The following is a 14,772-nucleotide window of genomic DNA, read 5'->3' on the forward strand; positions in this document are numbered from 1 at the left end:
CAGTAAAACGCTCCAGGCTCAGAAACCTTCGTTTCTAGTTTCCTGTCCTTCCCACCCCTTATCTGTTCCTCTTTGATGTGGAGAAGTAGCCCTTTTTCTGTCTTCCTTTAAACAACATTGGAGACACACATTCCAGATAAGAGAATACAGAGCCCTTAATGTTGCTCAAAGAGCCGGATTTCAAATATCCCCTCCTGTTGTCCCTAAGCCACTGCCTTATTCCGGAAGTCCATGTCAGCATGAAAACCGTCTCGTAGCCTCAAACCCCGAAGCCGCCCCAGCAGTCCCTTGTCAGCCACTTCGGCTCGCTTTTTACTCCAGCACTAACCATTTGCAGTCCATGGGCCGTCCGGAAGCAGGCTGCAATTTGCAGACCCTTGCTATGAGGCACTGCGTCTCAAAACGCGGTTGCACACAAAAAGGAGTCGTGCTCATCGTGCGCACTGGGGAAGGTCAGGGAGGCCGCTTGTGGTCAGACGTGCTGATGTGAAGGCCAGTCATCCAGAAGGCGGAGGTGATGGGCGTCCCGTTACACCTGTAGCCACTTTGGACCGAGCGGTGACTAACCCAGTCCCCCAGCAGCGCTGCCCAGACCATGATGTCATGACCTGGTCTTGATTTCAGTCATTTGTGTGAAATATCGCAAGCGACTTGTTAACTCAAGATAGTCAACTTACTGAAATTTGAAAATTTTTAAAACTGTATCTGAGCAGAGTCAAGAGTTACAATAATAATTTCCAGTCGCTTGCTTCCTTAAATTTTAGAGGCAGAGTGGAGTGACAGCTGGCACAGAACCTGTGTTATGCATGCTGCAGCTGTTGTGCTTTTTAGACAACTGGTGTTAACACACACATGTTCGTAAAATGCCTTTTATGGATGTATTTTACTCCAGTTGTTGTCTCAGCCCTCTTTGTTCGACTGTCCTGTTTTTCCTAAAGAAAGCCGCTGGGGAGCTCTTGTGTCTGTATTCATCCTCGTGGGCAGACGTCACACACATTTATGCCCTCTGTCGTGTGTGACTTACCAGGAGATGGAGGACTCCTGCCCTGTCACGTGGTCCACGCAACCTCGAGGAGATGAAGGGCTGCCACTGCCCAGTGTGTCCCCAGCACGTCAGTCTGGAGCTCAGGCTCTAAAAGGACTCATTCTTAGTACACCAGTCCCTTGTCGCCAGGATAATTTCTTAGCTGCTAGACACAGTTTCTCAGTATTGGAGTGACTTGGTTGTCTGGAGCAGTGGTCACCAGGTCCTTTTTGGTATGCTTATCCACAATTAAAACATTCTTAGCCTCCTACACGTGACTTCCCAGGTGGCACTAGTGGTAAAGAACCCACGTGCTAATGCAGGAGATGTGGGTTCAATCCCTGGGTCGGGAAGATCCCCTAGAGCAGAAAATGGCACCCCACTCCAGTTTTTTTGCCTGGAAATTCCGTGGGCAGAAGAGTCTGCTACGTGTGTGTGTGTGTGTAATGTAAAAAGATTACATATGTGTCCTATATTATACTTCCAAAGAGCTCATTCTAGAATGAGAAGTCAGCATTGCCATTTTCTTGTTTGCTGATCAGTTACTTTTAATATTCTCAGATGTACAGTTTCTGCAGGAGTTTGTCTTTTAGTTGAAACTACATATAATTTATAAGTGATATTATTGAGCACAGGTAAATTTGCATTCATCGCAAGGTGCTTAAAGTAAACCCAAGGAGGACGTCGCTGTTCACACCCCTGACCTACCATCCCAGCGCCTCTTCTTCCCTCCAGAATCCTCTAAGATCACACATACCATGAGGCTGCCTAACAGCATGGCGGAGTGAGCCACCCATGTGTGTTAAATACTCCACTTCTCTTTTAAATCTGTACCAGTGAGAGCTGTGGAAATTTCCTCCTCCACTGCAAAGAATTGTCTCTGCTGCGAAGTGCCTGTTCTCCATGGCAGGAGTGTTGGCCTCAGAGAAGAATGGGGAGAGACCACATTTCTTGGCTGGCAGCATGAAATTCATATTCCAGCAACTCCCAGCAGTACAGCAGGCCGAACACCTGCTTTCTGCTATGAAACAGTTCTTAAAAATGCCTTTTCAACAAGATAAGTGTTTAAGAAAACTAGTACCTAACTGAGCACGCAAAAAAGAAAATCCCCAAGCAGCGCACATCCTGTTCTTCCGTTAGGGACTTGATTCGTTTCAACCATTTAATAGCTGTCAGCATCTTCTGCCTGCGTTTGCTAATGCGTCTTCTTCGCGGTTTACCTTCCTTACATGGTATCTGGGGTTTCTTTTGTCATAAGTTCAGCTTCAGCTTCATAAGGCTTTCCCCTCCTGTGGGAATCTCGAGTCCCTGTTCTGTCGCAGTGACCCTGTGGTGCCGCAGTCCTGCGTCTGTTTCAGTGGGATCCTGCAGGGTTTCATCATTGCCAGATTGGAATTCCACCAAACCTCTAGACACAGCTCCCTAGCTCAGGGTTCTAGGAGATACAAATGGTGTAAATCCGGACCGTGGATTCATAGGTAACACAGGATTCTCACTCCAGATCCAGGGGAGGGCAGGTGTGCATGGCTTTTTCCAGGCCCTTCAGGGCTGTTACAGTCTTTAGTTTAAAGCTCTTGACTATATTCACGGGTCTCAATTCCAGCCGCCACTATGTGCCCAGAAACCACGTGTCTGAGGGAGACGCTCTCTGCTTCTTAGAATACCACACAACCAGCGGGTGGATTTGAAAAATAACTGAATAAAACTAACAGTAAAAATAAAACTAATAACAAAAAATTTAAAAATAACAATAAAGGTAGCTCTTGAAGAATCTTCATGGAGATTTTTCACATATTTTAGTGTTCTGCATCACTGGTGGGTTGCTGTGATTTAGATTTTATATACATAAAGGAGCAGTGGCTTCAGTGGTGGGGAAGAGCTGAGTGAATATTCTAGGAGATTTTGGTGACCTCAGACTGAATTTCTTATTTTACTTTGAACTATCAATAAGTCTGGTGGCTCAAACAGTAAAGAATCCGTCTACCAGTGCAGGAGACACAGGACTCGGCTTTGATCCCTGGGTCAGGAATATCCCCTGGAGAAAGGAATGGTTCCCCACTCCAGTATTCTTGCCTGCAGAATTCCATGGACAGAGGAGCCTGGTGGGCTCCAGTCCATGGGGTCTCAAAAGAGTTAGACCTAACTGAGTGACTAACACAGCACCAATAAGTATGCATTTGAGTTCCTTATCTTAAATGAATTTATTCAGTAAAAATCAGTTGCCTGCAAGGCACTGTGTAATTCATTCAAAAGCTGTTTGTCAGCAAATATTCTTTGAGCAACCTGTGTGCCTAGCACCTTTCTCTTACTCTTTTTTTTTTCCCCATGAGTATGACATGTAACACTGTGTAAATTTAAAAGTGCCAAGTGTTAACTTGATGCATTTATATATTATAATCTGATTGGTGTTAATGTTTCCATATTTAGCACCTCTGTCACATCACATGATCCTTTTTAGTGGTTGGAATACATAATTAGAAACACCTTTCTCAAGTTGCTTATTACACAGTGGCTTAGGATAAGAGTTCTAAAGGTGTAATCCTTGGTACTTACTCATTGCAGCATTATTCATGTTGTGGAAAACTTCAAAGGAGCTAAATATGTAACAGTAAAAGATAATATATTCTTTAGGTGGCATATTAGGCCAGTGGTAAAAATGGAATAGCTCAAAGGTCATCAGCAAAGTTTTTCTGTGGGGACTTCCCTGGTTGTCCAATGGCTCTGAGACTGAGCTCCCAATGCAGGGGACCTGGGTTCGATCCCTAGTTGGGGAACTAGATCCCACCTGCTGCAACTAAGACCCTGCACAGCCAAATAAATTAATTTTTTAAAAAAAGCTTTCCGTGAAGAAACTGATAGTTAGGACACTAGGCTTCGGAGGCTATTAGGCGTCTGTGGCGATCACCCTACTCACCTCTTGTAGCAGAAAAGCAGCCACAGACAAGACATAAATGTGAGCATGACTGTGTTCCAATGAACCCGCTTTTGCAAAACAGGTGTGAGCTGACCTCAGCCCCCAGGCTGTGGTTTCTCAGCCAGTGGAATAGATCTGCAGGTACCGACAGATCTCCACGACATTTTGGAAACTTGAGAGGCAATAAATGGAACTGTGTGTATGATCCCAAATTATAGGAAACAGATAAGTAAATAGTAATTGTTTATGTAGCTATATGAGATTGTCTATAAGGATATACACCAAACTGTTAACAATTTGAAAAGGAGGTTAGAGGAGAGATTGAAGGGGACTAAGTTTTTTTTTTTATACTTCTGCATTGTTTGAATTTTTTAAGACTGTACTTGAATATTGGCTCTCTGAGTTAAAAAAAAAAAGTAAATGTCATCTCAGTGGTAGTTTCAAAGGTTTTTCTGCTTGTCAGCTGGTCTCTGAAGAAGGCACAGACTATGTTGATGTTGACTGAAGAACATAATGGCTTTGAGCAGTTAGTTGGACAGAAGATCAGAGTTGCTGTGTCACTGTCCTGGTAGCTCCAGCGTGGACGAGAAGCAGACCCCACCAGCTCTCAGTTCTGAGTTATGATGTGAAATACTATCAGAAAGTTGAGGGACAAAAGAGCAGGAAAATCTTGTTTGAAGACCCAAAGAATGCTTTTCTTTGTGCTATTCTCTGCTGACTCAGACAATCAAGAATCTGCCTGCAGTGCAGGAGGCCTGGATTCGATCCTTGGTCAGGAAGATCCCCTGGAGAAGGGAATGGCAACCCACTCCAGTATTCTTGCCTAGAGAATTCCATAAACAGAGGAGCCTACACTCTGTGGGGTCTCCAAGCATCAGACACGACTGAGCAACCAACTCTTTGACTTTCATAGAGAACCATAGGTTTATGGTTATAGTGAGTGGATGACTCACTATATACTTCCCCGAGTAGCTCCAGAAAACTTTTCAATCTCAGTGCAGGCTGGAGAAAGTTGTCTGATGTTGTCGGTATATGAAGCTTCTTACTACTGTCACTGGTTTTTGCATACACGTTATTTTCAGGTGAGAAGAATTGAATTATTGTTAGTCTGTGTTAGAGTACAGTGACTCGGAATTGAACCTGTGCCTGGCACGTGACTGCTTTGTCAAGAGCAGAATATCCACTCTGATGGAGGAGAATGCACCTCTTGTAACCAGGCATCTTAAACCCACTTTTGTTCCCTCCATACCTTTCCCTGTTAAATAGAAATTCTCTTTTACTGGACTCACTCCATGATGAAATAGAGCTGGGGCACCTCAGACTGTTGAAGTGCCTATCCTGTTGGTGGTAGTGTCTACAGGACTCCCCCTGGAGAGGGGACCCGTGTAGCTTCTGGGAAATGTCTGTGGCCCAAGGACACTGAGCCACCCACAAAGAATCACCTGTAGGGGGCTGAGACTGATGGGGAACAACCTGACTCAAGAGATTTGAGGCTTGTAGACTGGAGTTCTCAGCCACCGGTCTTTGTAGCAATTAAATAGCTCTATAGGACGGTGGTTTTCAGAATGGTTTTTGTGGAACTGGTGTTTTGGAAGTTCCACAGATTGTGGGATTTATATATTTTTAAAACTAATTTACAGCCTACTGTAAATTTTTCCTTCCATCTTGAATTAATGAAGAATGTAATATGATTGCAAGGCAAGCCATTTTTTTTTTTTTTAAAGAAAACTACTAATATTTGTACCTACCTATCTGTGAAAATGAAGATACTGTACTCTGTATTATGCATGAAAAGTGAAAGTGAAAGTCGCTCAGTTGTGTCCAGCCCTTTGCGACCAAATGGACTGTAGCCCACCAGACTCCTCTGTCCGTTGAATTTCCCAGGCAAGAATGCTGGAATGAGTTGCCATTCTCTTCTCCAGGGGCTCTTTCCGACCCAGGGGTTGAACTCAGGTCCTCCCTCCTGTATCACAGGCAGATTCTTCACCATCTGAGCGACAAAAATAAATACAGACATAAATTAGATGCTGAGGTAGATACGTGAACAGCAAGTATAATATCCACCTGATTGCTTATATTTTGATCCATCAGAACAGCTTCACTGTTCTCTTTCATTGCAAAAGTAAATGTTGAGATTATAGTTCAAATATCTGTGCTAAATATTTTACATATTTGATAGCACACAATATAGCACTATTTTATTAAGGCTTTTTAAATATGGAAGATCAATAAAATAGTGGGTTAACTACTAGTTCTATGTTAACAGTGTTTATAATAGTAGGTGGAAGTTTTTTGTCTTAATTTGTAATTTTAATGTTGAGTCACCCAAGTTGTCTGTTTCTTCTGGAAGCAGACTATTTCATGGAGTCCAGTGTGTCATTGGAGAAGGCAGTGGCACCCACTCCAGTACTCTTGCCTGGAAAATCCCATGGACGGAGGAGCCTGGTGGGCTGCAGTCCATGGGGTCGCTAGGAGTTGGACACGACTGAGCGACTTCACTTTCACTTCTCACTTTCATGCACTGGAGAAGGAAATGGCAACCCACTCCAGTGTTCTTGCCTGGAGAATCGCAGGGACTGGGGAGCCTGGTGGGCTGCCGTCTCTGGGGTCGCACAGACTCGGACACGACTGAAGCGACTTAGCAGCATAGTGTGTCATCACAAGAGTCTTCTGTTTGGAGAATCTGTCAGGGAGGAAGTATTGTCCTGATGTCCTCTGCCGGCAGTTCTTTGACTTAAAGAAGTCACTTGATCTAACTACAGATGTCACAAGTTATCTTAGGTCTGCTTAGCGCAATAAGGAAGAAGAGTTAATGTTTTTAGGTTTAAACTGAAAGAATCAGACGACAAAAAGGAACTGTTGGATAGGGCCTGGTTACCCTAGTATATACCTAGGTGCAAAAATAACATTTTCAGTTTGTATACCACCCCACCTCAGAAACCTAGGGGCTCCCAGTCTCAACTGTAGCTTTGCAGTTCGTTCCAGGGTTAGTGTTGAAAGAAGCTCAACGTTCAGTGGTGGCCTTAAGATCTGTGTGTGACAGGGTGCAGCCTGCCACTTGTAAAAAAGAGGAGGAAAAATCAAGGCTTGAAAGCAAAGGAAACAACGTGTCGTCATCTTCCCCAAGGAGCAGAGGTAACGGGCTGCTTCTCTGCACCTTCCTGAAGAACAGGGCCTGCAGCGCCTGTTGTGGGTGTGAAGCACCATTTGTGATCTTGGCAGGAAGTGGAAACTATGAGTAATTTGAGGACTCGGAATCTTTCTTCGCTTCCCTCCATCCCCTCTCATGTCCGGGTCTCTTCCCAGGAATCTCAGGAAACAACAGCATCCCTCCAGTCCCTTTACCTCCTAGGAAGCCCTTTCCTTGGTTTAACATAATCCTGTTTGCTGACCCTGGAGCCTCAGACCCCAAGTGGCTGCTCAGTTTTGACCCGCGGTTTAGAAAGATCAGCCACCTGGTCCATCGTGGTCGGTGTGATGATGGCTGATGTTGGTCTTTGCCTGTCTTTCAAACATCTCTAGTCACTTTAATACATCTTTCTGCATGCAAATATTGAGAGATTCCGTAGGCTGGAACTTTTAAAACAAGTCAGCAACTCTTGACTTCACTGGAAAACACCTGGACCGGTCTGAAGTCATAGTCGTGGTGAAAGCTGAGTTCCTTTGGTGGACTTAGGTGGAAATGGTCAAGATCACAGACGCTAGAAATAGCCAAGGGGCAGGAGCAAAGCCTCCCTGAGGTTGGTTCCTCTGCAGTTTACTCTTGGAAAACAAACACACGGTGAAAGCAGAGTTCCCCCTTTGTCGGGAATAAGTAATTTAGGAGAAACTTGGCGAGTTTGTTTGTTTTAACTCAGCCAAAACTCGACTCTTATTTTAGGATTTTGGTAACTTGAATAGAGAAAGGAGGAGAGCATCTTTCCACTTCTTCCCCCTTGCAGTTATGTAAAGCTTCCCTTGAATAAGTCAGCTGTTCTTTCCAGCCACCACGAATAATTTGGTCTCTGGAATGCCGCTGGAGTCCTTCAGCGCAAGGAATCCACTACATTCGGGTTTTCAGATCTTGCCAGCGGTTCCGTTTTGTTTGCTTTAAACACATGCAAGATGATAACTGAGATCACTGTGGATTTATTTTCTGTTGTGTTAGCAGCTTCTGAGTACTTTTGTGGTAGGTTGCTTCTCCTGATTAGAAGAAAAGAAACAAGTGGACCAGCCTCAACCCAAGTAGGAAACATAAAGAGTTCAGACTGCTTGTGATGGTCTGGTTCACCTTGAGATTTTGTCCTGAAAGGCAGCTCTCTGGACAAGCAGTTTTCTCACATTTAGAGTTCATTGCTTAGATAGTGAAATACATATAACCGGTGAAAGAATAGAAGTGTGTTTAGGGGAAGGGACGGTGGAAGAGCCTCAGCAGTAAAGCCAGTTCTTATCCAAGCACAGCACTTTGGGTGTTGCTTTTTGTTGATTTGTTTACCAGCATTCTTACAAAAACTGCTGTTAGGTGAGCCCTCCAGCTACGGTGATGTAGCTCTCTTTTGTGGCTTTGGTCTTGTTCCGTATAACCAGCGCTGTGGTTATCACACCAGCTACCGAGAATATCTTACAAGTCATTTGTATCTACGCTCTATCAGTCCAGACCAGGCCCTGTCTCACAGTCCCCAGAGAGTTTAAACCAGAAGTTGGAGAAATCCTTTTTGAGCATGTATTTCTAAATTTATCAGTATTTAAATGTTTTTCTGCTGTTGTTGTTTTGTTGGTGAGTGTTGACGTGATAGCAAGAAGTTGGACCTTGCTCTCCTTAAAGTTAGAAAAGTCTCTCTAACCCCTAACCTTTAGAAGGATCTGAGAATTCTCCTGCACGTGGATGCTGCTGCTCAGACTGGTCTCCAGGAGGAAGAGTGGTCAAAGCTCTTCAGCACAGCCCTCCCTGGAAAAGTGCTGCACGAGCCCTTTCTTCAGAAGCTGACACAACTCGGGAAGGTGAATCCTTCCTTTAACAGGCAGGCCTGGAGTGTTCACGCCACTCTCTCATTTCATTTCAGTTTGGCCTAGCCTCTCCTCTTAACTCTTCTTTAAAGCTGATTTTCTTAGGCCAGTCTCTCTAGTGGGTTGTTGGATTTCTCTGCTGAAGGTGAATGGGTGTATGGTGTATAACAGTTCACCAAAGCTCTGGTGGCAGAGTTTTAAAAGGTGAAGCAGCAAATAGATGCGCGCTCACAGCCCTGTGGGTTTTCCTTCGTATTCTTTTATTTGATGCCTCCGTGTAGCCAGGAAAGAAGCTACAGGCTGGGCTGTTTGCTTTTAAGTTCAGAGCAGTCTAATTAGGGGTCGGCTCTGTTCCCGTAAACCACGGTGCCAAGGCCTTCTTGAAGAACTTTGAAGAATGAAAGCATATTGCTTACTGCTCTTAGGAAATCTTTTTTGAAAAATAAATAAATAAAAGGCCAAATAATTATTTGATCTCCCTAACAACATGGTATAGAGTTTGTGACAGGAAGCTTGAAAGTGATATTAGATTGTCTTCAATTTGTATGTTCTTGGTAATCGTCTGTTTTCCAAAACAGAGGTTTTAACCTCAAGATTGTCAGTTGGGCCAAAGTTTCTAAATCGCCCACATACACCGCTAAATCCATTACCATGAACTGAGTCCAGGACAGCTGGGTAACAAGTTGAGTGGTTTTCAAGTAGGTACTCGAGTGTGTTAAGCAGACATGCATGCAGACTGTTTATGTCTCAGACTTGTGGCCATGTTATAAAGTGTGTTGAAGCTTCAGCTGGGTTGTGGCTTTGGGGACGTGTGTCTCAGTTAACTAGAACAGTGGATTGTGTGAAAAGCTGTTTACCAGAAGTACACTTTAAAAATACTACTTCTGCTTTTATGGTACGTCAATTGGAGTTGTCCTTTAAATCTCAAACACTGGTCTGAGAACTTGAATATTCCTAAAATCTATTTAAAAGTAATTGCACCATTCCCGCTATTTAATTCTCTATAGGGTGATGAAACTATGGGTTTTGTGAATTGCCTGTTCATAATCTTTATACCATTTTTCTATTTGGTTCTTTGTCTTACTGTTTTATACATTTAAACATTTAAACATTTTTAAGATAGGGTTGTTAGATGTGGCACTCCATTTTAATTCCATTTCGAAATCTGTGGTTTCTTTGGCTGTGATATGAATTCATTAGTTTTCCTCATATTTTTTCACCCATGTTTCAAAGTATTATTTTGTGTAAGTAAAATGTTATGAAGAAGAGGTTCTCTTTGGACACTTAGGCGAGACTCAGAGAGAGCAAGGAAGAATGGGGTTAAAGACAATGTAGAGAAAGACAAAAAAGCAGGAAGGGGAGCTGAGAAGCCTGTGCACGAGGACACGTCGGGTCGGCAGGACTGGGCCACGGTCTCAGGCATCTGCGGGGCAAGGAGGGGAGACCATCACGGCACGGTACATGATAGAGGCAGGTGTGGAGTTCCAGAAGCTCAGAGGTCATTGGGGGTCTGCTTCCCTGGGAGAGTCAGAGAAGACTTCAGAGAGCTGAGTCCTGCCAACCCAGTCAGGGAAGGAAGAGTGAGCAAGGGACACAGTTGCAGGAAAGAGTTTGTTCAGAGCTCAGAGGTGTGACAGAACATGGCAAGGGGCTAGAAGTGTACACACACGATGGGCTTAATCAAGCTGAGTAAGGAGTGTGGCTCAGATGGCAAGGTATCTGCCTGCAATGTGGGAGACCCAGGTTTGATCCCTGAGTTGAGATGATCCCTGGAGAAGGGCATGGCCACCCACTCCAATATTCTTACCTGGAGAACTCTGTGGACAGAGGCGCCTGGTGGGCTACAGTGCATGGGGTCGCAAAGAGTTGGACAGGACTGAGCAACTAACACTTTCACTTATCCTAAGGATGATGGGGGACCATTAAAAGAGTCACTTTCTGAGAGTCTCAGAGTCTCACTTTCTGAGAAGTAAGTGGGAAAAAATTTTGAATATAAGTCAATAACGACAAATTTGGTCCAGCTCACTGTTTCCTCTTTGACCCTTTCTGGAAGGCCATTGGCTCATGGGGCTTAAAGCCTTTAATGAAAGTTCACCAGAGTCTAGATCTGGAACGTGAGTTTCATTGCATGATATGTAGAATGGTGTGAAGGCATTGGAGTCTCAGGAGTTATTTGGATTTCTGTTGGCGGTTCTTCTCTTTTCTGGGAGCAGTATGATGATTTCTTAGTCAAAACGTATCCTTATTTCCAAATAGCAGAGAACTTGACAATTTAACAAGGGTCAGTGATTTCCAGTTCTTGAGAAAAGTATCCTCAAAAGATTTCCTTTTCGCTGATTAGAATGAGTCACTCCCCAGGGGGCTCTCTCTGCAAAGGCTTCCTTGTGCCCAGAAAGGGATGTTGCTGAGAAACCCTGGCATTAATATTCAGGGATGTATAACCCTTTCATAACTGCTGACCTCTGGGGCAACTTCATGACTTAACGTGGAAGTGTTCATAATCACAAACAGTAGAAACTGCCAGGAGCACAGCATCTATGCGGCTCCCTTGCAGTGTCATCCTGGAGAAGAAGTGGAAGCAAGAATAGAGTTCTGACTGAGAACCCTCCAGGTTGCTTCCTCTTGTTGATTCCCTGAATAAACCTTTCCCAGGAGAGTCTCTCCTCATGCTGACATTGGGAAATGAACTTGAGTGCCTCTTCTAGTTGAAGAGCATCAGAAAAATGACTGGAGAGTCAATTTCTCATGGGGTGAAGCTAGAAGAGGTTACTCGACTGAAGGCTCGGTAGGCCGGAGAGTGAAAGGCCCAGAATAAAGCTTCACTCCATCCCACTTCCAAACTAGTTCCTGCTCTGGGCCATCCTGTTGACCAAAATAGAGTTGCTCCTGGTGGACTCTTTCATGGGGGTCGTATCTATCTGCCATGATTCCTCCAGAGTGAACTTGCCCCAACCAGGCCCTAGTGACGATTCAGATGACTAAGAAGTTGAAAAATCTTCTGCAGCATGAGCCTTATAGAACATTTTGAAGTAATTTACTTTGAAAAATCATCTCTTTCAAGAGATGCAACATAAGGAATCTTACAGAAGCTCAGAGAAAGGGAGCTGCGGGCAGGGGGCAAATGCAGCCTTTTCACTTTGGAGATCTGAGGAAACTGAGGCCTATGGGGGAGGAGCCGGCCTGGAGTCACAGTGACTAACTCAGGGAGCCAGGACCTGAAACACACTTAGTGTGACGGCTGTGCCTCTAGAGCTCCTTTTAGTGTTCGAAGTGCGTATTTGACCTACTGGAATCAAGGCTGTGACAGGGCATTTGGCTTTTGTATAAAATAAGCGTAAAGTCTAAAACAGACATTGGAATAGGCAGCATGAGGCAGGCACTGTGCTAGGGAGACTTAATTAAAGTTTCAGCAGTAGATGGAGAGACCCTGCCCTGAAGGAACAGTCAGTGGAGGAGAAAGTGTTAGTCGCTCAGTGGTATCCAACTCTTTGTGACCCCAGGGACTGTAGCCCACCAGGCTCCTCTGTCTGTGGGAGTCTCCAAGCAATAATACTGGAGTGGGTTTCCATTCCCTTCTCTAGGAAAGCTTACTGACCCAGAGATTGAACCTGGGTCTCCTGCATTGCAGGCAGGTTCTTTACTCAGTGGAGGAGAAAAATCGTAGGATCATCCAATCCTCTGTGACTGGTGGTGTTAGGAAAGAGGCCTATAAACCTAGCAGATGTTGAGGAAGGAATGGAGAAGGCCCTGGGGTCTGGGATTCTGGCCTTTTCCACACTCATATCCTCAGAACCTGGGCATATAAGTCAGGAGAGCATCCTGCCCTTGATTCAAGGGTGACCATTCAAGGACCTGTGGTCCTTCCTAAGTCAGAATGGGAAGCGTTGCCAAAGGGCAGTGTCTGTTGATTTTCTCAGGGAGCCTTGCCCTGGGGAGGCTCTCGCCGTGGGATCCCCACAGACAGATCTCTTACTTGCTTTACTTCCCCTTCAGCCTCCTGGCCCAGCTCAGTTTATGACTTCATGGCGGCAGTACAAGCTGATGCTGGCCCTCTTGAGGCCCTGAGGGCTGGGTTTTTTCTGTCAGCAGCCCTTGTGGGTCTAGGAGTTGAGATGAAAATCATGTACTCAGCAGATCGTGGGCGCTGCTTCATCTTTCAGGAAGTCTCGGCTTCGTCTTTCAGGAAGTCTCCCACTTTCTCTTGAGTCAGGGCTCCTGGAGGTGCTGAGGGGTGATTCTGATGCCCTTTCTCCTGCAGCTCTTGACCCGGAGTGTTGCAAAAAACTCAGGGTGGATAGGAGTCCAAGTCAAAAGGACACAAACAGGTGGGTTTTCAGATTCATACTCCGCCTTTGACGCAGTCGTAAGCCCCTGTGATGGGGGTGCATTTACATATCATCTGTGGGTGTTCTTACATGTTTATGTTAATGTCTGTGTGTGTGCGTGCATGCATGCGTGCTCAGTCATGACCGACTCTTTGCAATGCCATGGACTAGCCCACCAGGCTCCTCTGTGCATGGGATTTCCCAGGCAAGAATACTGGAGTGGGTTGCCATTTCCTCCTCCAGGAAGGAACTGCATGTACGTATAGTTCCGTATCACTTGTGTATTATTTGTGACACAGACTCACAGGTCGACGGCAGACACTTTCACTTTTAGTCTTGGTAGCCTCTCAGCTTCCTGCCCGAGAAGTGCCAGGTTTCTCATTTTTATTAATCGGAGATCACATCTGCTCTTGTTTCTCCTCCTCCTAATGATGTCACATGCCTGCTTCCTGGAAGAGGCTGCAGTCTGTGATCCTGGGTAGCCACACTCTGATGTGAGCGGCTTCCCCGGCGCCCCATAGGCTGCCGTGGCAGTGAAGATCCGTGTGGCCTCTAGTCTCTGTGTGTTTAATGTCACCTGGCGTTCTGCTCTCTTTTCAGGTTGTGGCGCCTTTGTCCACAAAGGCTGCAGAGAAAGTCTGATCTCCTGTGCAAAGGTCAAGATGAAGGTAAGACATTTCTGCCTGAACCAGTGAAATCCTCAGAGTTGGGAGACTTGGGCTTAGAGTTTCTGTTTGTCTTTTCATCATTCGCTACCTCCTTTGAGACTGCAGTAACCCAAAATGTTTCATCTCTTCTTGACACACTCGGGAATTTGTGGCTTTCGGAAGAGGAAATGCTTTCAGAACTTGTCCACGTTAAACACACGTCTCGCTGTGGTTGTAATCTGTGTCACCTGTACAGTGACTTTCTTCTTAACCATGTTGCAGACCTGCTCTGCTCTTCACACTCCTGCTTTCCTCCTTGGGGACCACGAGGGCAGCAGGTGGAAATCAGGGGCTCTGGTGTGCCGACGGCGGGGAGGGCAGGGTTTTGAACCAGCCTGCCCGGCATCCCTTTTCTCCACAGGCTCACGTAGATCACACGACAAGAAGGGAGGGGGATGGTGGTCCAGGCTCTGATATGCACGTCACATAATAACACCCAGTGCTCGTCAGAGGCCCTTGTAGAGCACGAGACTGGGGGCAGATGGGCGTTTAGGTGGCCCGTGTGGTTTTTCAGCGTTTCAGTCACTCATAACTGTCTCTGCTCTTGTCAGAAGAGTGCTCTCCAGCACCATCTACACTCGTGTTGAGCGTGCTGTCTGCTTCCAGTAACCAAACACGTTTATCTAGTGAAGTGGCCTCAGACTTGAGAGTCACCTCGGGGGCTTGTTATAAAACGACACTGGGCCAGTGACCCCCCTCCCAGAATTTTCGACTCTGGGTGGGTGGGGCCAAGGAATTTACCTTTCTAATAACTTCCCAGAAGGTGCTGTTGCTGCTGGTCTGAGGACCGCACTTTGAGAAGCACTAAACTAGTGT

At 45.5% G+C, this 14,772-nt stretch overlaps 1 protein-coding gene across 1 annotated transcript in view; it reads left to right on the forward strand.

The window, feature by feature from the left end:
• The window catches only part of AKAP13 (A-kinase anchoring protein 13), a 245,086-nt gene that overhangs the window by 193,118 nt on the left and 37,196 nt on the right, over window positions 1-14,772 (forward strand). Inside the window, 1 exon segment of the mRNA XM_070358158.1 lies at window positions 13,850-13,917. Coding sequence (XP_070214259.1) covers window positions 13,850-13,917 — 68 coding nt within the window.

The sequence above is a fragment of the Bos mutus genome, chromosome 21 (genome assembly GCF_027580195.1).
Source record: "Bos mutus isolate GX-2022 chromosome 21, NWIPB_WYAK_1.1, whole genome shotgun sequence".
In the NCBI taxonomy this organism is placed as follows: domain Eukaryota; kingdom Metazoa; phylum Chordata; class Mammalia; order Artiodactyla; family Bovidae; genus Bos; species Bos mutus.